This window comes from Pollachius pollachius (assembly GCF_949987615.1).
Source record: "Pollachius pollachius genome assembly, chromosome: 6".
In the NCBI taxonomy this organism is placed as follows: Eukaryota; Metazoa; Chordata; class Actinopteri; order Gadiformes; family Gadidae; genus Pollachius; species Pollachius pollachius.
Window position 1 is genome coordinate 3,841,330 of NC_136939.1, and position 25,690 is coordinate 3,867,019.

At 44.9% G+C, this 25,690-nt stretch overlaps 2 protein-coding genes across 5 annotated transcripts in view; both read right to left on the reverse strand.

The window, feature by feature from the left end:
* The window catches only part of csf1rb (colony stimulating factor 1 receptor, b), a 16,874-nt gene extending 10,215 nt beyond the window's left edge, over positions 1 to 6,659 (reverse strand). The window contains exons 1-8 of the mRNA XM_079737921.1: positions 6,524 to 6,659; positions 3,724 to 3,966; positions 2,791 to 3,081; positions 2,089 to 2,225; positions 1,347 to 1,509; positions 969 to 1,257; positions 258 to 373; positions 63 to 174 (exon numbers count right to left, since the gene is read on the reverse strand). Coding sequence (XP_079594047.1) covers positions 63 to 174; positions 258 to 373; positions 969 to 1,257; positions 1,347 to 1,509; positions 2,089 to 2,225; positions 2,791 to 3,081; positions 3,724 to 3,966; positions 6,524 to 6,581 — 1,409 coding nt within the window. The 5' untranslated portion in view covers positions 6,582 to 6,659. The remainder of the gene's footprint in view (positions 1 to 62; positions 175 to 257; positions 374 to 968; positions 1,258 to 1,346; positions 1,510 to 2,088; positions 2,226 to 2,790; positions 3,082 to 3,723; positions 3,967 to 6,523) is intronic.
* A 636-nt stretch (positions 6,660 to 7,295) lies between these two features.
* LOC307076785 (platelet-derived growth factor receptor beta-like) lies at positions 7,296 to 25,080 on the reverse strand. Of its 4 annotated transcripts, XM_079737918.1 has the most exons (28): positions 24,948 to 24,962; positions 24,553 to 24,603; positions 23,671 to 23,710; positions 22,192 to 22,289; positions 21,452 to 21,647; positions 21,102 to 21,362; positions 20,363 to 20,493; positions 20,054 to 20,135; positions 19,865 to 19,936; positions 18,875 to 19,058; positions 18,485 to 18,600; positions 17,940 to 18,060; positions 17,632 to 17,734; positions 17,063 to 17,171; positions 16,467 to 16,558; positions 15,879 to 16,011; positions 15,231 to 15,329; positions 14,660 to 14,761; positions 14,122 to 14,230; positions 13,268 to 13,389; positions 12,603 to 12,712; positions 12,164 to 12,286; positions 11,730 to 11,841; positions 10,990 to 11,089; positions 10,541 to 10,646; positions 10,159 to 10,252; positions 9,608 to 9,740; positions 7,296 to 7,964 (listed from the first exon to the last, which is right to left on the reverse strand). In XM_079737918.1, exons 3-28 carry the CDS (start codon positions 23,702 to 23,704, stop codon positions 7,883 to 7,885), a joined length of 3,024 nt encoding a protein of 1,007 aa, XP_079594044.1. In that variant the 5' UTR covers positions 23,705 to 23,710; positions 24,553 to 24,603; positions 24,948 to 24,962; the 3' UTR covers positions 7,296 to 7,882. The 4 variants fall into 4 exon arrangements, with proteins under 4 accessions (XP_079594044.1, XP_079594043.1, XP_079594045.1 ...); XM_079737917.1 differs by lacking the exon at positions 24,553 to 24,603 and having other exon boundaries at positions 24,948 to 25,080; XM_079737919.1 differs by lacking the exon at positions 24,553 to 24,603 and having other exon boundaries at positions 9,604 to 9,740; positions 24,948 to 25,080.
* Positions 25,081 to 25,690: the final 610 nt, after the last annotated feature.

The following is a 25,690-nucleotide window of genomic DNA, read 5'->3' on the forward strand; positions in this document are numbered from 1 at the left end:
AGACTAAATTTGATAAGTAAGTGTTAGCTGGTCACTGCGTAATTAGTGGTAATTTTACATACGTGTCAGAGATCCGAGGACATCTGTACCAGTGGAGTGTGGGCAGAGGATATCCTGAGCTGGAGCAGGTGAGAGTTTGATTCCCAGTCTGTTTGATCACCGCGGAAGGGGATCCTGAAACATACCAGCCAATGAGAATCATGATGTCATTTTTCAAGCCTCATCATCAGGGTGTGACCAGCAGGGGGCGGTCTTACTGTAAACCCGGAGATCGATGGTATGGGAGCCACTGGAAACGAGTGAAGAGAAGAAGAATCTGTATTTCCCCCTGTCCTCAAATCTAACCTTTCTCAGAAGCAGCCACGATTCCAACCTACAAGAAACACCCAAAACAAACATCATCACTATCTAAACATTATCACTATCTGACTTAACATTATCACTATCGAAATCACTGTCAAACATTATCACTGTCTGACTAAACATTATCCTTATCTGACTAAACATTATTACCATCGAAGCATTTACTCAACATTATCACTGTTGAGTCACACAACCTCACACCACAGGCTGACCAGAGAACAGACCAACACGGTTACAGGAGGAGGTGCTGAACAGATCAACCCTGTGGCAGTAGGAGGTGCTGAACAGATCAACACTCTTACAGTAGGAGGTGCTGAACAGATCAACACTGTTACAGTAAGAGGTGCTGAACAGATCAACACTGTTACAGTAGGAGGTGCTGAACAGATCAACACGGTTACAGTAGGAGGTGCTGAACAGACCAACACGGTTACAGTAGGAGGTGCTGAACAGATCAACACGATTACAGGAGGAGGTGCTGAACAGACCAACACGGTTACAGTAGGAGGTGCTGAACAGATCAACACTCTTACAGTAGGAGGTGCTGAACAGACCAACACGGTTACAGGAAGAGGTGCTGCGTTCTGGTAGAAAGTGGCCCTCACCTGTCGGGCTGGCTGGTGGAGCTCTCCTGAAGCGAGGTGTTATTCAGCCAAGGTGTGTCCCACTGGTGGCGCCGTAGTGGAGGGTACGCCTCCGTCAGGAAGGCCAGCCTCACGTCCCGCCCCTCCCACACCTCCACCACGCTAGCCTCCGCCCCCGCGTTACCGTTAGCCCCGCCAGAGCTAAAGGTTGCGTTAGCGCTGGCGTCCACCACCGGCCTCACAGTCATCTGCACGGCGCTAACGTTAGCCTGCCGAACAGGCAGGAGGTAGACCCTCAGGTAAGGAGCATCTGGGAGGAACCACAGACCACAAACATATCAAACGGTGACCTATAAAATAAAATACATATGAACACACATAAAGTGACTGTTATCTCACCGACGACAGTCAGGTTGGCGGTTGCCGCGGCGATGCCAGCCTGGTTGGCGGCGGTGCAGGTGAAACGACCGCTGTGCCGCGCCTGCACCGCGGGCAGTGTGAGCGTGAGGTTCTTGTAGAACGTCTTGTCCTTGTACTGCTGTCCCTCCGTCACGGTCAGCCCCTACACACACAGTATCAGCTCATCACCTCATTCTGGAGGTGTGCGTGCGTGTGTGTGTGTGCCTGCATGTGTGTGTGTGTGTGTGTGCATGCATGCATGTGTGTGTGCATGTATGTGGTTAGGTGTGTGTGTGTGTGTGTGTTTGTGTGTGTGTGTGTTTGTGTGTGTGTGTGTGTGTGTTTGTGTGTTTATACCTTAATGAGGTATGTGTGTTTGTGTTTTGGTTTGTGTGTGTACCTGTAGGCGTATGTTTGTATGTGTGTGTGTGTACCTGTAGGCGTATGTTTGTGTGTGTGTGTGTTTGTGTGTTTATACCTTACTGAGGTATGTGTGTTTGTGTGTTTTGGTTTGTGTGTGTACCTGTAGGCGTGTGTGTGTGTGTCTCCAGTTGTGTGTCTACCTGTAGGTCTGTGTGTGTCTACCTGTAGGTCTGTGTGTGTCCAGGTATGTGCCTACCTGTAGGTGTCTATGTCTCCAGTTGTGTGTCTACCTGTAGGTCTGTGTGTGTCCAGGTGTGTGTCCACCTGTAGGTGCGTGTGTGTACCTTTTAGGGGTGTATGTGTCCAGGTGTGTGGGTACCTCTAGGTGTGTGTGTGTCCAGGTAACATAGACTCTGTGATAGGGGTTGGTTGTGAGGCAGGTTATCTCCAAACTCTCTCCCACGACACGAATGAAAGAATCCTGACCTATGGAGACGACGGGAAGGTCACTCAACCCTAGTGGAGACAGACAGACAGACAGACAGACAGACAGACAGACAGACAGACAGACAGACAATAGTATTATAAGGTCGTATAGTAATGAATGTATTGAAAGTCACAACTCTTCTCTGTTTTGGCCCCGCGATAGTGGAACGAACTCCCTGCCGATGACAGGACTGAAGAGTCGCTCATCAACTTCCCCAAGAGACTCAAGACTCACCAGTTCAGAGTTCACTCGGACGCCTGCATAGCCTCCCCCCTTACCCCTCCTCCTCCCTTACTCTCCTAACCCCTTGCTCTCTCTCCTACCCCTCTTACACACCTTTTTTATGTTGTACGTCCCTGCGCTCAAAAGTACAAAGCAACTCTAAGTGCTTGGCCCTTGTTTCTATGAACGTCCTCACGGTACCAACAGCGCTATATGTATTTTATCTTTCTTCCGACCAATGTACTAATTGTAAGTTGCCTTGGATAAAAGCGTCTGCTAAATACCCTATACATTAATGTAAATGTACTAGTGGTGGATAATGGCATCATTAAGTAGTGTTATTAGTAGGTATTAATAAGTAGGAATGCTTACCGTGAACTACCAGGAGTAAAGGCTTGGAGGTGAACTCTTTGCCATCCTTCTGAGCAGAGCAGACATAGCTCCCACTGAAGGCCAGGCTAACGTTCCGGATCAGAGCGCCTCGCTGGGGGTCAAAGGTCACCACCATGCCCAGGGGCAGCCCGCCCGGCTCTCGCTCCCGCCGGAGTGTCAGCTGGCTGACGGACGGGTCGGTCACCAGGCACTCCAACAGGAAATCCCGCCCTTCCTCCAGGTTAGGTACGTGTTTGGGAACCACGAACGCACTGGCAGGATTGGCTGGGTCTGAGGGAGACAGACAGACAGACAGAAGGGTAGGCAGACAGACAGACAGGTTTAGGGTAAGTAGGTTTAAGGTTAGTAGGTTTAGGTTTAGTAGGTAGTAGGTTTAGGGTTAGTAGTTCATGGTTAGTAGGTTTAGGTTTAGCCAGTTTAGGGTTAGTAGGTTTAGGGTTAGTACGTTTAGGGTTAGTAGTTTAGGGTTAGTAGTTCAGGGTTAGTAGGTTTAGGGTTAGTAGGTTTAGGGTTAATAGGTTTAGGGTTAGTAGTTCAGGGTTAGTAGGTTCAGGGTTAGTAGGTCTAGGGTTAGCAGGTTCAGGGTTAGTAGGTTTAGGGTTAGCCGGTTGAGGGTTAGTAGTTTAGGGTTAGTAGTTTAGGGTTAGTAGGTTTAGGGTTGGTAGTTTAGGGTTAGTAGGTTTAGGGTTGGTAGTTTAGGGTTAGTAGGTTTAGGGTTGGTAGTTTAGGGTTAGTAGTTTAGGGTTAGTAGGTTTAGGGTTGGTAGTTTAGGGTTAGTAGGTTTAGGGTTGGTAGTTTAGGGTTAGCAGGTTCAGAGTTAGTAGGTTTAGGTTAAGGTGGGTTAGCAGGTTCAGAGTAAGTAGGTTTAGGGTAAGCAGGTCTAGGGTTAGCAGGTTCAGGTTAGGGTCTGACCTCTGACGTAGAGGTGGATCCAGGCGTCCCCACAGTGGTAGGTCCCCGTGTGTCGGGGTTTGGAGCGTCTGACCTCCAGGGTGGGGCCCAAGGAGTCTTCCAAACGCAGTGAGAAGGCGGAGCTGGACCAGCCAGCGGCGGAACCGTTACCATGACAGTGCAGGGTGAAGGAAGGACCAGCTGCCAACTCGACCTCCGACCCATTCGGGTAAAACCTGGAGTTTAGAGTCATGGAGGGGGTTTCTGTGGAGAAAACAAGACTTTACTAAAACTAGAACTAACTTTTACAGAACCCTAACTTATTGATAGCCATGCTTACATAATTACTATAACAGACTATGATCATAACTATACTATTTCTATAATCATAACAGAGATGGAGGTGCAGTTAGTTTTAAGATATCCCAATAGGCTTGCAGTACTTTTTAGATATCCTAGCTTTTAATACTATTTTCCTTTCTCCCTATCTACCTCTTCATCCCAAAATGACCCGAAGTTCCCCAATTGCAAAGTTGTTTAAACATATCAAAAAGAGAAACAATAGAACAATAGCGATATTTTTCAAGTTCAAGTTGGGTTTGATCTTATAAAACCACTCATAAACGGATGTCATAAACGGATAATCCAGTTAATGGACACCATTTTGCAACTAAACATGGTTTTTACAATCAATGTATCTTAACTAGGAAGGAATTCAGAGGAAAAAGTTAAATTGGCTTTTATAAGAACTGGTTCTTTATCATCATTGGGCGCCTTGATCTTTCAATAGAGAGGTCAAGTGTCAAAATGATCTGCAATGTTACAGCTTTATTTACTCTAAGCAAGTAGTATCCACATTGAGTTTATTTTGGTACCAAGATTACACATTCCAGTTCTAGCATTGTGGAGATATACTCTATTTACTTTGGCTATGTTATTCTGAGAAAAAAACTTAGAAACAGGCAAGACTTATTAGGGTAACCTACTAGGCCTGCAGTACTTTTTCAAAGTAACCTATTAGTATTGCAGTACGTTTTTTTTCCGCTTAACTCCAATATTGATTGTATCTTTGATTGTTTGCAGCATCCCTTGCAAGCCTTCAATCTCTCCTCAAAACATGAATTGAAAGTTGTTGTGAGATTGTGATGCAAGGAGAGATTTTTTCTGTCTAAACAGGCAGGACAACGGTTGTCCAAGAGATGAATAAAGCAATGAAGGAAAAGCCATTCAGGGCGTGTCAACTGACACTCTCGGAAGCTTCAGCTCGTGACGACGGTGTCGTTCAACCCACTCGTCACCCAGACTTCCGTTCACAAACCCATCACTTTGCCATTGGGCTCCCAACGTACATTGCGTCCATTTAGTTGCTCCATTGTGACTCAACACATACACGTAACATCAATTGTCCATATTGTTAATTGTAGGGCATTACATCACACAGCGCAAACAGAAAACAGAAAAACACAAACACATAGAAGACAAAAACATAAAAGTCCCTTCACCTTCTCCCTGATCTAGAGATTGATTCAGTGTTGATCATGTGGATTGAAGAAAGGACTGTTTCAGTTTGATCCTGTTAAACTGGGGTTTTCTGAATCTGCACTTTGACGGTAGCAGTTCGTATTCTCTGTTTAAGACGTGGCTGCTGTTAGAGACAATGTTGTTAGCCAACCTTCTCATGTTTTAATGATAGGCTGTTTCGTTTATTGCCTAGAGGGGAAGGCCAACAATCATCGAGCAGATTTTTAATTGCTGTGACAATTTGGCTTTCAAAGTTGTAGACAGACTATTGTACCATACAATATTACAGTATTGTAAAATGCTCATTATGACTAAGGAGAATAATAAATGAAGAATTTGACTGCTCGCCCAAAAGGATCTGAGGCGTTTGAAAGTATATCCTTGTTTTTTTTCATGTCTTTTTTTCCATCCATGGTCTTTCCAGGATAACAGGTGATCTATCCATCCTCCCAAATACTTGTAGGAGGAAACCTGCTTGATTGTTTCATTGTGGATTAGAATAGGGGTTCTGTTAAGACAGTACTACTACTATAACTGGTCTTTCACCATGCTATGGTACTATTCTGGTACGTGGTTGTTTCTCATTTTGTTTTATTTCACCAGACACTTCTCAGGACAGGGAACAAGAATCCTCCGAAATGGCTGAATCAGACTTTCTGTAAAGTCTGTTAAGTAATCCTGGAGTTCTTCCTCTTTCACTGTTTTCTGGGTTTCTATTGTGTTCCTATTGTGTTGGCTCTGTTGGGTTTCTATTGGGTTGTTTCTATTGGGTTGGCTCTGTTGGGTTTCTATTGGGTTAGTTATATTGTGTTCCTATTGGGAGGATTCTATTGGGTTTCTATTGGGTTGATTATATTGCTTTTATATTAGGCTGATTCTATTGGGTCGGTACTCTTGTTTTCCTACTGGGTTGGTTCCACTTGGTTGGTTCTATTGCGTTCAAGACCTCTTGAGTTCTAGAATATATGATATATAATAATGTAATATAATGCAATATATTATAAAATTCTATCAGATGTTAATGCATTGGTTATACAGTAACTTAGGGCAAACCAACTGGCGCTGATGTTAAGATTGTCCAGAAGTCAACGCCTACTAACTTTATCTCATGGTTTAAATTGGAAGATAAAGATAAAGAGATTTGATGTTTTATCATCAGTACAAACCAGCAGCACTGTCTCCACCCTTAGCTGACCACAAGATAATAATGAAGAACATTCTGCCGAAAATATATCCTCAAATAACACATTCATACATCAATCAAAATGTCAATGAGATAATTGAAATGGTTGGTCATTACCTTTTGCAAAGGTGCGAACCACTGCGAAGCACAGCACATATTGAGGGAACAGCTGCATCTGTCCCTTATGGAGATCTGTTTGTGACGATGTTCTCTCTTCTAAACTCCACAAACTCTGTTTCTCAATTCTTCTCGCTCCTTGTTACTATCTGCTTCTCCTCACTACTTCCTCTATGTGCAAACCCCCCTCTTTCCTTATTTTGTCTCTCCCTCCTTCTCTGTATATATATATATATATATTGTTTTTATGTTGTTGTTGTGATTAACGGTCATGTGTATCTGTCTATTCACCGAGAACAATTTCCCCAAGGGGACAATACATATCGATCTATCTATCTATCTATCTATCTATCTATCTATCTATCTATCTATCTATCTATCTATCTATCTATCTATCTATCTAGCTATCTATCTATCTATCTATCTATCTATCTATCTATCTATCTATCTATCTATCTATCTATCTATCTATCTATCTATCTATCTATCTATCTATCTATCTATCTATCTATCTATCTATCTATCTATCTATCTATCTATCTATCTATCTATCTATCTATCTATCTATCTATCTATATCTGTCTGTCTATAAGTACATACATTAACATATGTGTATGTATATAGTATGTTTGTATATATATATATATGTGTGTATATATATATTCACATATATGTGTGTGTGTATATATGTGTGTTTGTGTGTTTTGATCACACAGTTTTTTGATTAAATTTTTATTTTCATTTTCAGTAAACTATAACAAATGGCATGCAAACATAATTATCATCAACCCCAACCTTATATTATCATTTATGATATTTATTTATCTTTTAGATTTCAGCTAACCCTAACATACATCATCATATGTACATAGCTTTCAATATCACATTATGTAACCATAACTCATGTTATCATTCATAAGCTCCGAACATATTACCATTCAGCTCAAACAATTGTAATACAACTCAAAACAATATTATAAAGCACATTACTTAATAACATAATATGTTAGACATAACAATGATGATGATAGTTATCATAATAATAAAATAACAATGATAACAATGATGGTAATTTATGAGGACGCTTGTCTTGTAGTATATGTTCTTTATTCTGGTTCAGGAGAACTCTTATCTTGTAGTATATGTTCTTTATTCTGGTTTAGCAGAACTTATCTTGAAGTATATGAGTTATTAATTAGGCAGACTCTTATCTTCAAGAATATGAGTTATTAATTAGGGGGACTCTTATCTTGAAGTAGATGAGATATGTACTAGGGGGACTCTTATCTTGAAGTAGATGAGATATGTGCTAGGGGGACTCCTATCTTGAAGTAGATGAGATATGTACTAGGGGGACTCCTATCTTGCATCCATCAGGTCTGATGTTTGTTCCACCATTGAGGCATCGTGGGATTCTGGAGCGGCCTCCATGACAGCCAAGCTGAGGTTGAATACATGATATCAGATGAACACATGGTGAAATTACTATTGCGCCAAACTTCAATATGTAATGGCTGTACTATCTCAGTGAATGAATTCATGAGAATGTTTAGAAATTTGAATGTATCTAATCTGCTGTGTTGCATAATGATATTCTTAATGTGAATGTTTCTACCCTGCTTTAAGGGTAATGTGTTGTAAGGTTAATTTCTAGTATATTTAAGTTCAACTGTAACCCTAACCCTAATCCTCTCTAGAATTTGAATTTTTTTAACCATACCTCTATATAACTCTTATGATGACTTACTTCTCTTTAACTCTGATATTCAAGTTAACTAACTTCTCTCTAACTCAGATTTTTAGTTCAAAGTGCTGACAGCACTTGTGCTATTCTCTGTTCCTCCTTAAGACAGGAAGTGGAGGAGAACAGAAGGAGAAAAGACCCCTAATACCTCCTACTCCTAACCGAATCTACTAACCCTACACTACGCTGCTAACTCCCACTCCTAATCGAATCTACTAACCCCAGACTACCCTACGGACTCTTAACTACCTCCACCCAAACCTACTAATGGCGCGTTTCCACCGGAGGGTGCAGGTCGGTTCAGTTCGCTAAGGTGCGGCACGTATCGCGTTTTCAACGCCAAAAGTGGGCTTGACCCGGACTGAGCCTTATTGAGCTGTACTCGTCTCGCAATACTCCGCCATTGGGGTAATGATGTTGTGTTCCTCAATCCTCGGACGCGAGACATCCGAGTCGAAATTCGAAGATCTCCCAGCTTTCTTGCTGCATTTCTGAGAGTAGACCGAGAGCAGTGGTGACGCTCTCAGCAAAATGGCTGCGCCCGTGAAGAGATTTATTTTCTTTGTATTTGTACCACATTGGTCATTTTAATGTCGCTTTTAAATGCTCTTACAAACTTGATTACATTGCTACTTTATTCCGGTCACCAATTCATACATTTCATGGTCTTGCTGTGCAAGACCAAGACCATTTTCGTGCTGGTTTGCTAAAGAGGCTAATGTAGCTAACAATATTTAACGACTAGCCAATTTCATGACACAATCACAAAGACGAACAGGAACGCTATAAATGCTCCGAGACCGGAAATGAACTGCAACTCGGAAGGCTGGCGTCCAAGGATTCAGGAACACAAACCGCACCGTCACTACTCCACCAAACCACACCGAACCGACCCACACCCTCCGGTGGAAATGCGCCATAACCCTACACTACTGACTGTAAACTACCTCCACCCAAACCTACTAATCCTACACCACCCTACCGACTCTAAACTACCTCCGCCGAAACTTACAATCCCTACACTACCCAACCCTACACTCAGCTGCACCACCCAACCCTACACCACCCTAAACAGTATAGTAAATATACTATCTAGTACAGTATATGTATGTGCTATACTAGACAGTATAGCACATACATATACCATACCACATAGTATTGTATATATGCTATACCATGTATACAATACTATGTATATGTACTAGATAGTATAACAGCTATACTATCTAGTATAGTATATTGATATGCTATACTATCTGGTATTGTACTAGACACTATATACATATTGTGCCACTGTAATACTTCAAAAAAACACAATACTATATACTGTACATACTCACGGGGTTTGGAGGTTCTCAGGACCTGCCTGCACCTGGGCACTGGTTTCCATGGTGACCAGGTAGCTGTGGGAGGAGCCAGCCTCCGGGAGCTCTGTACGTGTCTGGTCGACCAAAACCTCAGGGGGGCGGTCCGCTGTAGGGGGAGAAGGACGGGTGGAGGGGGAGAGCGTAACCTTGGTAACCGGTCGGTCTGAATGACAGGGTAAGTGTGTTGCCTAGGTTACAAGGCTGTCTGAATGACAGGGTTAGTGCGTTACCTAGGTTACCAGGCTGTCTGAATGACAGGGTAAGTGCGTTACCTAGGTAACCAGGCTGTCTGAATGACAGGGTAAGTGCGTTACCTAGGTAACCAGGCTGTCTGAATGACGGGGTTAGTGCGTTACCTAGGTAACCAGGCTGTCTGAATGACAGGGTAAGTGTGTTGCCTAGGTAACCAGGCTGTCTGAATGACGGGGTTAGTGCGTTACCTAGGTAACCAGGCTGTCTGAATGACAGGGTAAGTGCGTTACCTAGGTAACCAGGCAGTCTGAATGACAGGGTAAGTGCGTTACCTAGGTAACCAGGTTTGTCTGTCCTGGCGGCTCTTGATCTGGTTATCGCTGCGTTCTCTCCACTCAGGAAGTTCTGCTTCAGCTGGGAGTACAGCTGCCCAAACAACAGAACACACCATAACATGATACACACCGTAACACAACAGACACCATGACAACACACACCACATGATAAAACACCACACAATACACATCAGGAAACACCAAGACTCAACCAAAAGCATTTTAAACCAGTGAGAACCAACCAGAAGCTGTTTGGATAACCAATGTCAATGCACTCTGTCTGCACTCTGGAGATATCGTAACATCATATGATCAGTTGTAAATACATGTTGTCCTACAATCAAACATTTTTTAGGAGACGTAATCAGATCATGGAGACCTGTTTGTGGGTGTGGTCCAGCATGTTGCCAGTAGCAACGGCTAAAGAAGTAAAAGAGAGTCTGGAAGTTGGCTCCGTCTTCCAACAGCCAATCATCAGCTGGTATCTGTTGACACACCAACAGCACACGTGACACAAACACACACACACACGCACACACACACACACACACACACACACATTTATCTCAGTAAAAATATAGGAGGTTGCAGGGCCTATGGTCCTGGTGGTCGTCATGGTGATGTGGTCCTGGTGACATGGGGTTGTGGTGAGGATGCCGGCCTAGTTACATCGGGGTTAGGGTACGGGTGTTTGGAGTTAGATTTAGGGGTTATGGGTTTATGGGTTAGGTTGTTACAGGGTTTGAGGTTAGGGTTAGGGGTTTGAGGATAGGGGTTATGCGGTTCGGTGATAGGGTCAGGGGGTTAGGGGTTAGGTCCGATGCTTACAGGTCCTGGGAAGCCTGATTTGGTCTGGCCATGCGGTATCCGGTCTTCAGGGCTGAACACAGCTTGTTGATGGAGCTCAGGTCTGCGTATGGAGCCTCCCCTAAGAAGGTGACGATCATACAGTTATACAGGGTTCATTGTAGACACATCCACCCTGTGTCCATTTATAGATCTATCCTGCCTACCAGACAATCTATACACTTGGATCCAGTAATTCCTTGATGATCTACTGTTCTAGAAAACATTAGGTGAGGTTACTTTAATAGTTCTGTATATACTATATATTATATAAACTATGTTATTAGTAGTAACCATAATATACATGTATACTATAGGACTAGTATGTATAGTACTTATATATACTACTATATATAGTAATACAAGTATACTATATATTATATAAACTATGTTAATAGTAGTCCCCAGAGTTTATAAATAGAAATGAGTTTGTTAGATAGATAGATATTACCATGTTTACTATAGGACTAGTGTGTATAGTACTACTATATACTACTGTATATTGTAGTACTAGCATATACAATATATTATATAAACTATGTTACAAGTAGTCCCGAGAGTTTACAGATAGAAATTAGTAGGTTAGGCAGATGGGTATCAACATGATTACCAGTATTATAGGACTAGTATGTATAAACCCTAGTAATACTATATACCACTGTATATAGTAGACGTGTATACTAAATACTATATCATCTACAGTACAGTAGTAGTCAGAGTACCCAGAGAGAAGATCTCCCACAGCAGAACTCCGTAGGCCCAGACGTCGCTCTGCGTGGTGTAAACGCTCTGGAAGATGCTCTCTGGAGACATCCACTTCACTGGCAGGTAGCACTGCACACACGCACACACACATGCACACACAGGCATGCACGCGCACACACAATTACAAACACAATTACACAATTGCAAACACAAATGCACAATTAGAAAACACAGAATTACCCAATTACACACACGCACGTACACAACTACACACACACAATTACAAACATACACACAAGCACACACACACCAACAGACACACACACAAATAATTACACACACACACACACAATTTCACACAGACACACACACATAAAAACACACACACACACACACAGATTCCTCCCCTTTACATGGCTACAGATCAGATCGACGGGAGCTTCTGACTCACGTTTCCGCGGGCGACGTAGCTTGGATCCTTGTGGAGGTCATGTGACAGACGCCAGTCTCCCACCTTCACCAGCCCCCCCCCACACACCAACACATTCCTGGCTGCTAGGTCCCTATGGACACACTACACACACACACGCACACACACACACAAACGCACACACACAGGCACACACACACACACACAGTGATCACTCTGTACAAGTACGGTGTTTCGCTGTAAAAATAGACCGAGAAAAAGCAAGTGGAGGAAGGAGACATGAAAAAGCTCCTAGGATGCTACAGGAAGGAACAGGAGAAAGGTTCGAGGATGTTAGAGGATGTGACATGAGAAGGTTCCTAGGATGCTTGAGGAAGGAGACATGAGAAGGTTCCTAGGATGTGGGAGGAAGGAGACATTAGAAGGATGCTAGAGGAAGGAGACATAAGAAGGGACCTACGTTGTTTGAGGACAGGAAGGTCATGGCCTCGGCCACCTGGTGGCTGAAACTGATGAGGTCCTGAAGGGTGAGGCTAGAGGAGTCGCCATGACGACCAGGGTCAGCATCACCTAGAGAGAGGAGAGAGTTGATGCACCAAATATATCCATCACCTAGCATCTATTCCCCCATCCATAACTGTTGTAAATAACATTATGCTAGGTTATATAGGTACGGTTATCTATATTATAGATACGTTTTATATGATGCAGATAACATTAGGCTAGGTAACATCTAGGTGAGGTTCTATATTAGCCTGGCTATTGCCAGACCAAGCTCAATCTACGATTGAGCTTGGTCTGGGGAAGCTGCTGTCATTTTCTTCAGCACAAGAGGCGTGATCAACGGGCCTAGTTCAACCCACTCTGTACGCAATTGGCTGCTTGCCATCGCTTCCCTGTCGTCATTGCATTAAACCAGCCAATAGCGCGCCAGGGGGGAAAAGCCAGCTTGGTGATTGGCTCCCACAAAAACGTATCGAAACTAGAAAGAAATGTGTTGCTCTTCTCCAGACCCTGCAGGGCAAACTCAAATCGCCGGCACAATGGGCGGGGCCACCCCGTCTAGTTCTATATATATGGTATAGGTGTGTTTTATATGTATATTTATTCTATGTGTCACGGTACCACACAGCGGGTCCTCAGGGCTCGGGTTGAGTTCAGGGTGGGTTGGATCTCCAAGCGTCTCCATGGCAACGCACTGAGCATCTCCATTCATCATGTCCATATAACCTCCCTCTATGGCCTCACTAGAAAAACAGACGGACCGACACACAGACAGACAGACAGACAGGCAGACAGACAGACAGACAGACAGACAGACAGGTAGTCATCTCATCTTGATCATTGCATCATTTTGTTGTGGCTCTATTAACATCAACTAACCCTGACCATGAGGTTAACTAACTAACCCTGACCATGAGGTTTACTAACCCTGACCATGAGGTTAACTAACCCAGACCATGAAGTTAACTAACCCAGACCATGAGGTTAACTAACCCTGACCATGAGGTTAACTAACCCAGACCATGGGGTTAACTAACCCTGACCATGAGGTTAACTAACCCAGACCATGAGGTTAACTAACCCTGACCATGAGGTTAACTAACCCAGACCATGAGGTTAACTAACCCTGACCATGGGGTTAACTAACCCTGACCATGGGGTTAACTAACCCTGACCATGAGGTTAACTAACCCAGACCATGAGGTTAACTCACTAACCCTGGCCTTTTGTCCAGGTGTTTCTACCTGTTGTCCTGGTGATTCTACCCGTTGTCTAGGTAATGCTTCCTGTTGTCTAGGTGATTCTTCCTGTTGTCTAGGTGATGCTTCCTGTTGTCTAGGTGATGCTTCCTGTTGTCTAGGTGACTCTACCCGTTGCCCAGGTGATTCTACCCGTTGCCTAGGTGATTCTACCTGTTGTCCAGGTGATTCTACCCGTTGCCCAGGTGATTCTACCCGTTGCCTAGGTGATTCTACCTGTTGTCCAGGTGTGGGACTTCATCGGTCAGTAAGCTGTGCTTGTGACGGTGCAGGTAGTCAAGCAGGTCACCGTGACAACACAACTCAGTTATCAGGAAGAAAGAACCTAGGAATATACAGACAGACAAACAGACAGACAGACAGACAGACATGCCAATAAGCATGTAGAGGTACAATAGGTGCTAGGACGTATAACATACAATAAGTGGGTAAGAGGTGTGTTTTTAGGAGAGTAAGGGAGGAGGAGGAGGAACTATGTATGTATATGCATACATACATAGTTATTATGTATGTATGCATATCACATACATACATAATAACTAAAACTACTTATAGTCACATACTGTATAACGAGTCGTGCTGTCATAATAACTAACTATATTATGCATAATTACAAATACTACTAATAGTAATATATAATACATATAACTGATGCTACTTATAGTAATGTATCATATATAGTTACTATATTCATACTTAATTACTAAGAATATTCACTGGGATACATATGATCCATCTAGTAGAGCAGAGGTACCTGGGGGACCGCAGACTCCCAGCAGGTTGGTGATGTTCAGATGCGGCCCCAGCACGCCGAGGACCTTGGCCTCCGACGTTAGGGAGGACTCAGCGCTGCGCCCTGCTGGTCAGACATTGTAATTACATATCACAAATATTACACAAAAAGTGTCATATCACAAAAGTTACAAGTATTATTAGCTAGTATCATGTTACACAAAGTGCTATAGAACACATGTTAAGGTGTCACACCTCTGGCTAGCAACCAACAACTGGCTGTAGCCAACTATGTTCGCAAATAAGGCAGACAAACAGACAGCTAGATAGACAGACTGCTAGCCCAACTGAGAGAAAGACAGAAAGAAATCTATACCAACGGAGAGACCAAAAGGCAGGACGGGCAGACGAAAAGTCAGACAGATAGACAGCTAGACAGACAGAAAGCTAGGCCAAAGAACAGGCCGACATAAGGGAAGGGAAGACCAAAAGACAGACAGACAGACAGCTAGACAGGAAGACTAACAGATAGACAGACATGCAGATCAACAGACGTTCAGACAGGCAGGCAGACAGACGGGTATTTCACGTACGTTTCAGCATCTTCACGGCCACCCTGGTGCTGCAGTCAGACCAACCGGTCACCGAGGCTTCAACGATCTGACCGAACCCCCCCGCACCCAGCGGAGACCCTGCAGACAGACAGACAGGCAGCCAGACAGACTGTCAGACCATGTCCAGGGTTTAGGGTTAAGGGTTAGCTAGGCTTCACCACAATCATGCCCAGGGTCTAGGGTTAGGCTTAGCTAGGCTTCACCACAACAGTGGCTAGGGTTTAGGGTTAGGGTTAGGGTTAGTAAGGTTTCACCACAACCTTGTCTAGGGTTTTGGGTTTGGGGTTAGGGTTAGGGTTAGGTTTTAGGGTTAACAAGGCTTCACCAAAACCATGTTCAGGGTTTAGGGTTTAGGGTTAAGGGTTAGCTAGGCTTCACCACAATCATGTCCAGGGTCTAGGGTTAGGCTTAGCTAGGCTTCACCACAACACTATCTAGGGTTTAGGGTTAGGGTTAGGGCTAGTAAGGTTTCACCACAACCTTGCCTAGGGTTTGGCGGTTAGGGTTAGTAAGGTTTCACCACAACCATGTCTAGGGTTTAGGGTTTGGGGTTAGGGTTAGGGTTAGGGTTATTGGTTAACAAGGCTTCACCACAACCATGTCTAGGGTTTAGGGTCAGGGTTTTACCAAGGATGACGCTGTCCCGTGGAACCTCCCAGGCTGAGGTGCTGGGCAGCAGGGCGGGGTCGACGTAGGAGTAAAGCTTTCCTTCAGATCCGGATGGATCCATGATTCTCCACATGCACTTATAGGGCGGTTTCTGCACAATAAGAAGAAGGTTTCTACACAATAACAACAGGGTTTCTGCACAATAAGAAGAAGGTTTCTACACAATAACAAGAGGGTTTCTGCACAATAAGAAGAAGGTTTCTACACAATAACAAGAGGGTTTCTGCACAATGACAAGAAGGTTTCTACACAGTAACAAGAATGTTTCTACACAAAAACAAGAAGGTTTCTACACAATAGCAAGAAGGTTTCTACACAATAACAAGAAGGTTTCTGCACAATGACAAGAAGGTTTCTACACAATAGTAAGAAGGTTTCTGCACAATAAGAAGAAGTTCTCTACACAATAACCAGAAGGTTTCTACACAATAACAAGAAGGTTTCTACACAATAACCAGAAGGCTACAGAAGAACAAAAATAAAAGGCCATAGAAATAAAAGCTTGATTTACTACTATATTTAATACAGTATTATCAACAATATTACCTTTCTCCAGACGATGATGAGGATGATGAGGAAGACAAGAGTCAGGACAACCAGAATAGCGACGACCAATAACAGAATAAGAGGAATTCCAGCTAAGCAGGAAGAAAAATAAGGCTTACATTCAGTCACTAGTCTGAATAAGAAGGCTTACATTTAGTTACTAGTCTGAACAAGCAGGCTTACATGTGGTCACTAGTCTGAGCAAGCAGGCTTACATGTGGTCACTAGTCTGAAGTAGCAGGCTGAAATGTGGTCACTAGTCTTAAGTAGCAGGCTTACATGTGGTCACTAGTCTGAATAACCAGGCTTACATGTGGTCACTTGTCTGAACAAGCAGGCTTACATGCAGTCAGTCTGATCAAGCAGGCTTACATTCGGTCACTAGTCTGAACAAGCAGGCTTACATGTGGTCACTAGTCTGAACAAGCAGGCTTACATGCAGTCACTAGTCTGATCAAGCAGGCTTACATGTGGTCACTAGTCTGAACAAGCAGGCTTACATGCAGTCACTAGTCTGAACAAGCAGGCTTTCATGTGGTCACTAGTCTGAACAAGCAGGCTTACATGCAGTCACTAGTCTGAACAAGCAGGCTTACATGTGGTCACCAGGCGGAGGTCCCAGGCTCGGCGGCCGAGCTGGTTCTTGGCCTCGCAGCGGACTGCACTGACAGAGTGCAGGCTGGGCAGGACCAGCAGACTGTGGACCTGTCGGACCCAGACAGACATTCCTTCATCTACCCTGGACCCTAGCACATGTAACCATAACCATAACTCTGTTAACCCCGGTAACATCACACCCTAATCCCCTACTAACCCTTGGTTTCTTGTTGCTTCATTGGGTATGCTAGGATCTTGTATCTAAGTTACATGCTGCTGTATATTGAGATTACAGCAAGCTACTGTACTTATATTATACAGTAATATAACTGTAAATAAACAGTACCTTACTGACAATACTTTACTATAATTTTACAGTGAAAAGTTTGACAGTTTAGTAAAAGGTACATGTTGCTAGGTTACATGTTACGAGGTAACCTGCGGCTTATTTACGCATTGCTAGGTCATGCTTAGTTCCCTAAATGTAAAAGTTTTGTGTTGCTGGGGTACATGTTGCTAAGTTAAGTGTTTTGTGTTTGCTTTGCTAGCTGACCTTTAGCCATGTTACCTGTGTGAAATTTTGGTCACCAGGATGAGAGACGTTGGTCTGAATCTCAACTCCATTGTAACCCGTAGAGAGATTCTGCCAGAGGTCTGTCTTACCGTCACACCTGTAGAGAGGAGGGGGGGTGAGGGGGAGAGAGGAGGAGAGGAGGGAGAGGAGAGGAGAGAGGAGAGAGGAGAGAGGAGGAGAGGAGGAAATAGAGGAGGAGGAGGAGAATGAGAGTAGAGACTGAATGTGTTTGGCGTCTGTGTGTGTGTGTGTGTGTGTGTGTGTGTGTGTGTGTGTGTGTGTTTGTGTGTTTGTGTGTTTACCTTTGCTGTGATTGACAGCTGTACCATTGAAGAGAAGGTGCGGGATCTCCTTCAACAACACACAGAACGGTCTGACGGCCGAGAGCAGCAGACTCCGATAGCTGATGTACCCTAGGGGGCGCTACACACACACACACACACACACGCGCACACACACACACACACACACACACACACACACACACACACACACACACACAAACAACATGATAAAAATAAGTGGTCAAACAGAAGATGTTTAATTTAGTATACTAAGTCTCGATTGCAGAAATTGCAATGCATAAAAACAATTGGCCTCTGGGATATTTTCCGGCTATAAGAAGATGCACATCTTATCAAATGCATGTATTCTGATGAGGGTCTTAAAAATAAGGCTGCATTAAAGGTGCACTGTTCATGACTGTAGCGCCCCCTATGGCCTGATTTGGACGATAACTGGACTGATTCATCAAGTTTGATGATGATTGTCTACATTTATCCCCACCTTTTGGCTCCTTGAAGCTCACACAAAAAGACACACACACACACACAAACACACTGCTCACCTGTGACCTCTACGTTGAAGGTGACCTCTCTGAGCTCGTCCTGGTTGACCACTGTGGCGGTGTACGAACCGCTCTGTTTCCTCTGGATTCCCACCAACAGCAGCCTGCTCACATATCTGAGATGCACCACATTAACCAGTCAGGTTATCCAGTCAGAATTACTACACTAACCACATTAACCAGTCAGGTTATCCAGTCAGAACAACTACATTAACCAGTCAGATTAACCAGACAGATAAACCAGTCAGAATAACTGGATTAACAGATAACCAATCCGATTATCCACTCAGAATAACCAGATGGATTTGCCAGATTAATACCTAGATTACCAGATAACCAGTCAGATCATCCTGTCAGAATGACCACATTAACCAGATGACCAGTTGTCACCTGGTGCTGCTGGTCTTGCTGGTGGACACCAGGCCGGTGTCCGTGGGGACGGGGTCGTCGCCATGGCGCCAGGTGATGTTGGGGGAGGGGAAGGCCACCACGTCTACCTGCATCTCCAGGTCTCCGTCCAGGGAGCGGGAGACGTCTGGACCCCCTCGGGCCTCAGCCCGCACGAAGCCTCGCTCTGTAGCATAACCACAACCAGCGTTACCCAGAGTTAACCAGAGTTACCCAGAGTTAACCAGCGTTACCCAGAGTTAACCAGAGTTACCCAGAGTTAACCAGAGTTAACCAGAGTTACCCAGAGTTAACCAGCGTTACCCAGAGTTAACCAGAGTTACCCAGAGTTAACCAGAGTTAACCAGTGTTACCCAGAGTTAACCAGAGTTACCCAGAGTTACCCAGAGTTAACCAGAGTTAACCAGAGTTAACCAGTGATACCCAGAGTTAACCAGAGTTAACCAGAGTTACCCAGAGTTACCCAGAGTTAACCAGAGTTACCCAGAGTTAACCAGAGTTAACCAGAATTAACCAGAGTTAACCAGTGTTACCCAGAGTTAACCAGAGTTAACCAGAGTCAACCAGAGTTACCCAGAGTTAACCAGTGTTACCCAGAGTTAACCAGAGTTAACCAGAGTTAACCAGAGTTACCCAGAGTTAACCAGTGTGAACCAGTGTTACCCAGAGTGAACCAGTGTTAACCAGTGTTGACCAGTGTTACCCAGAGTGAACCAGTGTGAACCAGTGTGAACCAGTGTTACCCAGAGTGAACCAGTGTTAACCAGAGTTAACCAGTGTTAACCAGTGCTAACCTGTGTTAACCAGTGTTACCCAGTGTTAACCAGTTTTAACCAGAGTTAACCAGTGTTAACCAGTGTTAACCAGTGTTGATTAGTGTTAACCAGTGTGAACAAGTGTGACCCAGTGAATTTGTGTGTGTGTGTGTGTGTGTGTGTGTGTGTGTGTGTGTGTCTGTGTGTTGTTACTTACCTAGTACAGTGATATTCACCGTTTTGGACGTCTGGCCTTGCACCCCGTCCTTGACCGAACACACATAGACCCCTACAAGAAACACAAAACAATCAAGACCACCTTACTTTGATCCTCAGGGTCGGCCGAGTGGGCGGAGTCTAGAGGGAGGCGTGGGCGGAGCCAGTGGTTGCTATGGTAGATACGCACCTGAGTCATCCAGAGTCGCCATGGAAATGTTGACAATTGATCGAATCTGATTGGGCAGGAATTCGGTCAGCGGCTCTATCACCTAAGGGGGAGAATTCAAGAGATGTATCGTTCTTAAGTTTCTTTCACTGTTTAAATATAGTTATGTTGTTGATGGTTCTAAAGTTTCTATGATTTATATAGTTATGTCGTTTATAGTTATTGGGGTGAGTTTCTATCATTTCTACAGAAGGACAGGGAGAGTGTCAGACAGCTAGCTGTCTGCGGAGGTACTCCAAGACTCCTAGAGGTAGAGGGTAAGACAGGTACCTGTCTTCGGGGGTACTGCCAGGTAAAGAAGACCACATCAGGGCGATCTACAGTGCAGTTAACCATCAGAGCATCACCGACCAGATGGATCGGTCCGGACCACTCCATCTGGACCTCAAACACCTTCGGGACTGACGGAGAGACAGACAGACAGGCAGACAGACAGGCAAGCAGACAAACATACAGACAGACAGACAGACAGACAGACAGACAGACAGACAGGTAGACAGGCAAGCATACAGATCGACAGGCAAGCAGACAGACAGACAGAAAGACAGATGGACAGATAGACAGGCAGACGGACAGACAGACAGTAAGACGGGCAAGCAGACAGACAGACAAACAGACCGGTAGACAGAAGGGAGTTTCTCATCAGTATATCGGTTTGTCAGTGTGTTGATTGGTCTAAACTTTAAAGAGATCATTGTATTGATTGGTCAAAACTGATCAGTGTATTGATTGGTCTAAAGTGTTCAGTGTATTGATGGTTCTAAAGTGATCAGTGTATTGGTGGTTCTAAAGTGATCAGTGTATTGGTGGTTCTAAAGTGATCAGTGTATTGGTGGTTCTAAAGTGATCAGTGTATTGGTGGTTCTAAAGTGATCAGCGTATGATGGTTCGAAAGTGATCAATGTATGTATTGGTATATAGTGATCAGTATATAGATTTGTCTAAGGTGATCAGTGTGCTGAGTGATCTAAAGTGATCAGTGTATTGATTGGAGGGCCTGGGAGCGGACCTATGATGCTGAACACATAGTAGGTCTGGGAAGTCTTCTCCTGGCCGTCGCCCCGGGCAACGCAGTGGTAGGTCGAGTCGTTGAGCGGCCCGCTGAAGCCCTGCGCGGCCCGGTACCGGACGGCCCCGACCGGGTCCCTGCTGCTCCTCTCGTACAGCGACACATTGAGGCGCGGGTCGGACACCGCGCACGGGATGGTGCCTTCCTCCCCGTCCTTCGTCACCAGCCCGCCGCCTCTCGGGACGAACCATTCCTCGGGGCCTACGGGGGGGGGAGAGCAGCAGACCGCTTGCACCCTGGGGAAGACGGAGCACATCTGCTGGGGTGGGTGTCCGGTTTTGTTTTTTTACCGTGTCCTGGGATGAAGACGTCCAGACTCTTGGTCTGGCGGGACGAGGGCTCCTCACACGCGTACCGCCCCGCCTGACTCCAGCTGGTGTTGTGGAGCTGCAGGGTGCTGGTGGAGCCCTGCTCCTCGGTGGACACCCCGCCAGGGACCGCCGCCATGGGGAAGCTCCAGACCACCGGTCCCCACCCTGAACACACCTGTCCCACCACACACACCCCCTCGCCTCAGTTCTCAAACTAAGTCATTAACCGCCCGACGCGCGGCCAGGGGCTGGGAGCTCTGTAAGCACATTTCACGTCGGGGAGGATTCTGCTCGTAACCATGGCAACCCCTCCCGGAGTCGACATACTGGTAACCGCGGGAACACCTCATCTTTTGCTTCCTTGTGAACATGGTACCACCTCCGCTATTTCTCCCTGGTAACCATGGTGACACCTCCGCTAGTCCCTACTGGTAACTATTGAAACACCGCAGCTAGTTCCTACTAGTAAAACCATGGCACGCCCACTAGGGTAGGGTCGGTAGAGTAGTAATTACAGGAAATCATTAGAAGCGGTATCTGACTCTCTGATCTTCCAACAATGTGAGACATCGGATCTGTGTAATTTATGCCGTTTGGGATTTGATTTGAAGAACAAAAAGGTTGCACTAAACTTTAAAGAGTAAAATGAAAGCAGGTTAAATAAGCAATGACGTGGTTAGTTTTGATCAGTAGTAGCAGTATGTTTTTTTTCCACCAACCACAGTAAAGGAGGAGTTTGGATCAAGCAGAACTTCAGGGAGTGAGAAGTTTAACTCCAAAGAAGCAGCCTCTTCTGGACGCATCTGGAACAGCAGCACTGGAGATGGGATGGGGAGGACGGGGGTTAGAGTAGGTCAGTAGGAGGTGGGTAGAGTAGGTCAGTAGGAGGTGGTTAGAGTAGGTCAGTAGGAGGTGGTTAGAGTAGGTCAGTAGGAGGTGGTTAGAGTAGGTCAGTAGGAGGTGGTTAGAGTAGGTCAGTAGGAGGGGGTTGGAGTAGGTCAGTAGGAGGTGGTTAGAGTAGGTCAGTAGGAGGTGGTTAGAGTAGGTCAGTAGGAGGTGGTTAGAGTAGGTCAGTAGGAGGGGGTTAGAGTAGGTCAGTAGGAGGTGGTTAGAGTAGGTCAGTAGGAGGTGGTTAGAGTAGGTCAGTAGGAGGGGGTTAGAGTAGGTCAGTAGGAGGTGGTTAGAGTAGGTCAGTAGGAGGGGGTTAGAGTAGGTCAGTAGGAGGGGGTTAGAGTAGGTCAGTAGGAGGTGGTTAGAGTAGGTCAGTAGGAGGTGGTTAGAGTAGGTCAGTAGGAGGTGGTTAGAGTAGGTCATTAGGAGGGGGTTAGAGTAGGTCAGTAGGAGGTGGTTAGAGTAGGTCAGTAGGAGGTGGTTAGAGTAGGTCAGTAGGAGGGGGTTAGAGTAGGTCAGTAGGAGGTGGTTAGAGTAGGTCAGTAGGAGGTGGTTAGAGTAGGTCAGTAGGAGGTGGTTAGAGTAGGTCAGTAGGAGGGGGTTGGAGTAGGTCAGTAGGAGGTGGTTAGAGTAGGTCAGTAGGAGGTGGTTAGAGTAGGTCAGTAGGAGGTGGTTAGAGTAGGTCAGTAGGAGGTGGTTAGAGTAGGTCAGTAGAGAGGAGGTTAGAGTAGGTCAGTAGGAGGGGGTTAGAGTAGGTCAGTAGGAGGTGGTTAGAGTAGGTCAGTAGAGAGGTGGTTAGAGTAGGTCAGTAGGAGGTGGTTAGAGTAGGTCAGTAGAGAGGTGGTTAGAGTAGGTCAGTAGGAGGTGGTTAGAGTAGGTCAGTAGGAGGTGGTTAGAGTAGGTCAGTAGGAGGGGGTTGGAGTAGGTCAGTAGGAGGTGGTTAGAGTAGGTCAGTAGGAGGTGATTGGAGTAGGTCAGTAGGAGGGGGTTGGAGTAGGTCAGTAGGAGGTGGTTAGAGTAGGTCAGTAGGAGGTGGTTAGAGTAGGTCAGTAGGAGGAGGTTAGAGTAGGTCAGTAGGAGGAGGTTAGAGTAGGTCAGTAGGAGGAGGTTAGAGTAGGTCAGTAGGAGGGGGTTAGAGTAGGTCAGTAGGAGGTGGTTGGAGTAGGTGGTGTTGGTAGGTAGGGAGGTGGTTAGTGGAGGTAGGTAGGGTACTTGGTGTAAGTAGGTTGTGTGGGTAGGGAAGGTGGTGTGAGTAGATGGAGTTGGCAGGAAAGGTGGTGTGGGGTAGGGCGGTAGGATTCTCTTACCCAGGAAAATTGCCTTCAGAGTGTTCACTTCCATGACGCTCTAGAGAGAGAGAAAGAGAGAGAGAGAGAGAGAGAGAGAGAGGATTTTCCACTCAAACATGTTTTCCTAGCGCGCTGATGATTTGACCAGAAACACATTCCTGTGTGTGTGTGTGTGTGTGTGTGTGTGTGTGTTTGTGTGTGTGTGTGTGTGTGTCTGCGTGGCAATGAGACAATTTGTTTGAGTTCCCAAAAGTTAATATGAAAAACGTTCTGCCTGCCTGTACTGCTGTCTGTCTCGCAACAGTCTGTAGGGAAGAAGACTGCAGTTGGTATCATATATACAAAAACACAACAAACGTATAGAGACTACAGTAGAGACGGTAGATGCAGTAGAATATAGTTTGATATTACAATAAATGCTGTACAGACATACACAAATATAGAAAAGTAGAAGTAGTGGTAGTAGTGCTGGTAGTGGTAATAGTAATCGCAATTGTATAGTGGTAGCAGTATTTGTAGTACTAGTAGTAGTAGTAATGGTACTTCTACTACTACTACTAATACTAATACTAGCACTAGTCTTAGTGGTACTACTACTAGTAGTAGAGTAGCAGTATATCTACTAGTACTACTATACTATACTACTACTGGTAGTGGTAGTGGTACCTCTAGTATAAGTATTACAGTAGCAGTAGTACTAGAGTAGAAGTAGTGGTAGGGCTGGTAGTGGTACTCTAGTAGTAGTGGTACTCCTAATAGTAGTAGTAAAAAAAAGGGGTCATACTTCCTTTAGCCTACGGTCATGAAACTTTGTTTACATTTGTCTCTCCTCACAATGAACAAATGTTTCCCATCACATGCAACAACCTGGCTGACAGACGGCCAAATCAACCCAATCACCTTTAGGTTCCTGAAGGAGGGGTTAACTTAGGCATTCATCACCACGCTGTACTTAAAGAAACATCAAGATGAACCGGGTTAAAGTCGATCCAAACAGGACAACAGGGGGCCCTACATCGATGGATCGTAAACATGGAGGGAGCATAACTCCTCACCCTCTTGACATATGGGCATGATAGTTTGTACATGCATCACCAGAGCCAAGAAGAGGCTATTCGAATGTTATTAACCACATAAAAATAGTTCCTAACCAACTATGACTTGGTTATAGCTGGTTAGGAAAAATGCTGCGCATAATGCTGCTTTAATTATGTTTGTAATAACACTACAATACAACACTATGTATTTATATTTGTATGTTTTTATGTATGTATTTGTTTGTGTTCGCTTCTTACCAGAGTGTTCCGCTCTAAATGTATTCAATCTGCATCCCATAATAATCCACCACATCCATCTGTTTCTACGGTGACTAGTAATACTCAAGAGTTTTCAAAGAGTCTCTTTAGTTTCTCTCTTCTACACTTTGAGTTTAGTAGAGAGAGTGAGAGAGAGAGAGAGAGAGAGAGAGAGAGAGAGAGAGAGAGAGAGAGAGGGAGAGGGAGAGGGAGAGAGAGAGAGAGAGAGAGAGAGAGAGAGAGAGAGAGAGAGAGAGACAGAGAGAGGGAGGGAGGAGGGGGTGGGGGAAGAGAGAAAGAGAGAGATGGAGAGAGAGAGAGAGAGAGAGAGAGAGAGAGAGAGAGAGAGAGAGTGAGAGAGGGAGAGGGAGACTGGGAGAGAGGGAGGGAGGAGGGGGTGGGGGAAGAGAGAAAGGGAGAGAGAGAGAGAGAGAGAGAGAGAGAGAGAGAGAGAGAGAGAGAGAGAGAGAGAGGGAGGTCTGTTTTTGGTTTTCTCCGCCCCCTGCCTCACATCTCCCACAGGATATGACCAGAGGGTAAGGGAATGTCCCCCCCCACACAAACACACACACACACACACACACACACACACACACACACACACAAATGGCACCTCCAGATGATGGTTAACTAGAGTACATTAATTTACCAGACGCTATGACTATTTAACCCGACCAAACTAACTTTAAGAGTAAGTGATGTATAATATGTTAAGTATTCTTTTAAAAAGTACAATCCAGATT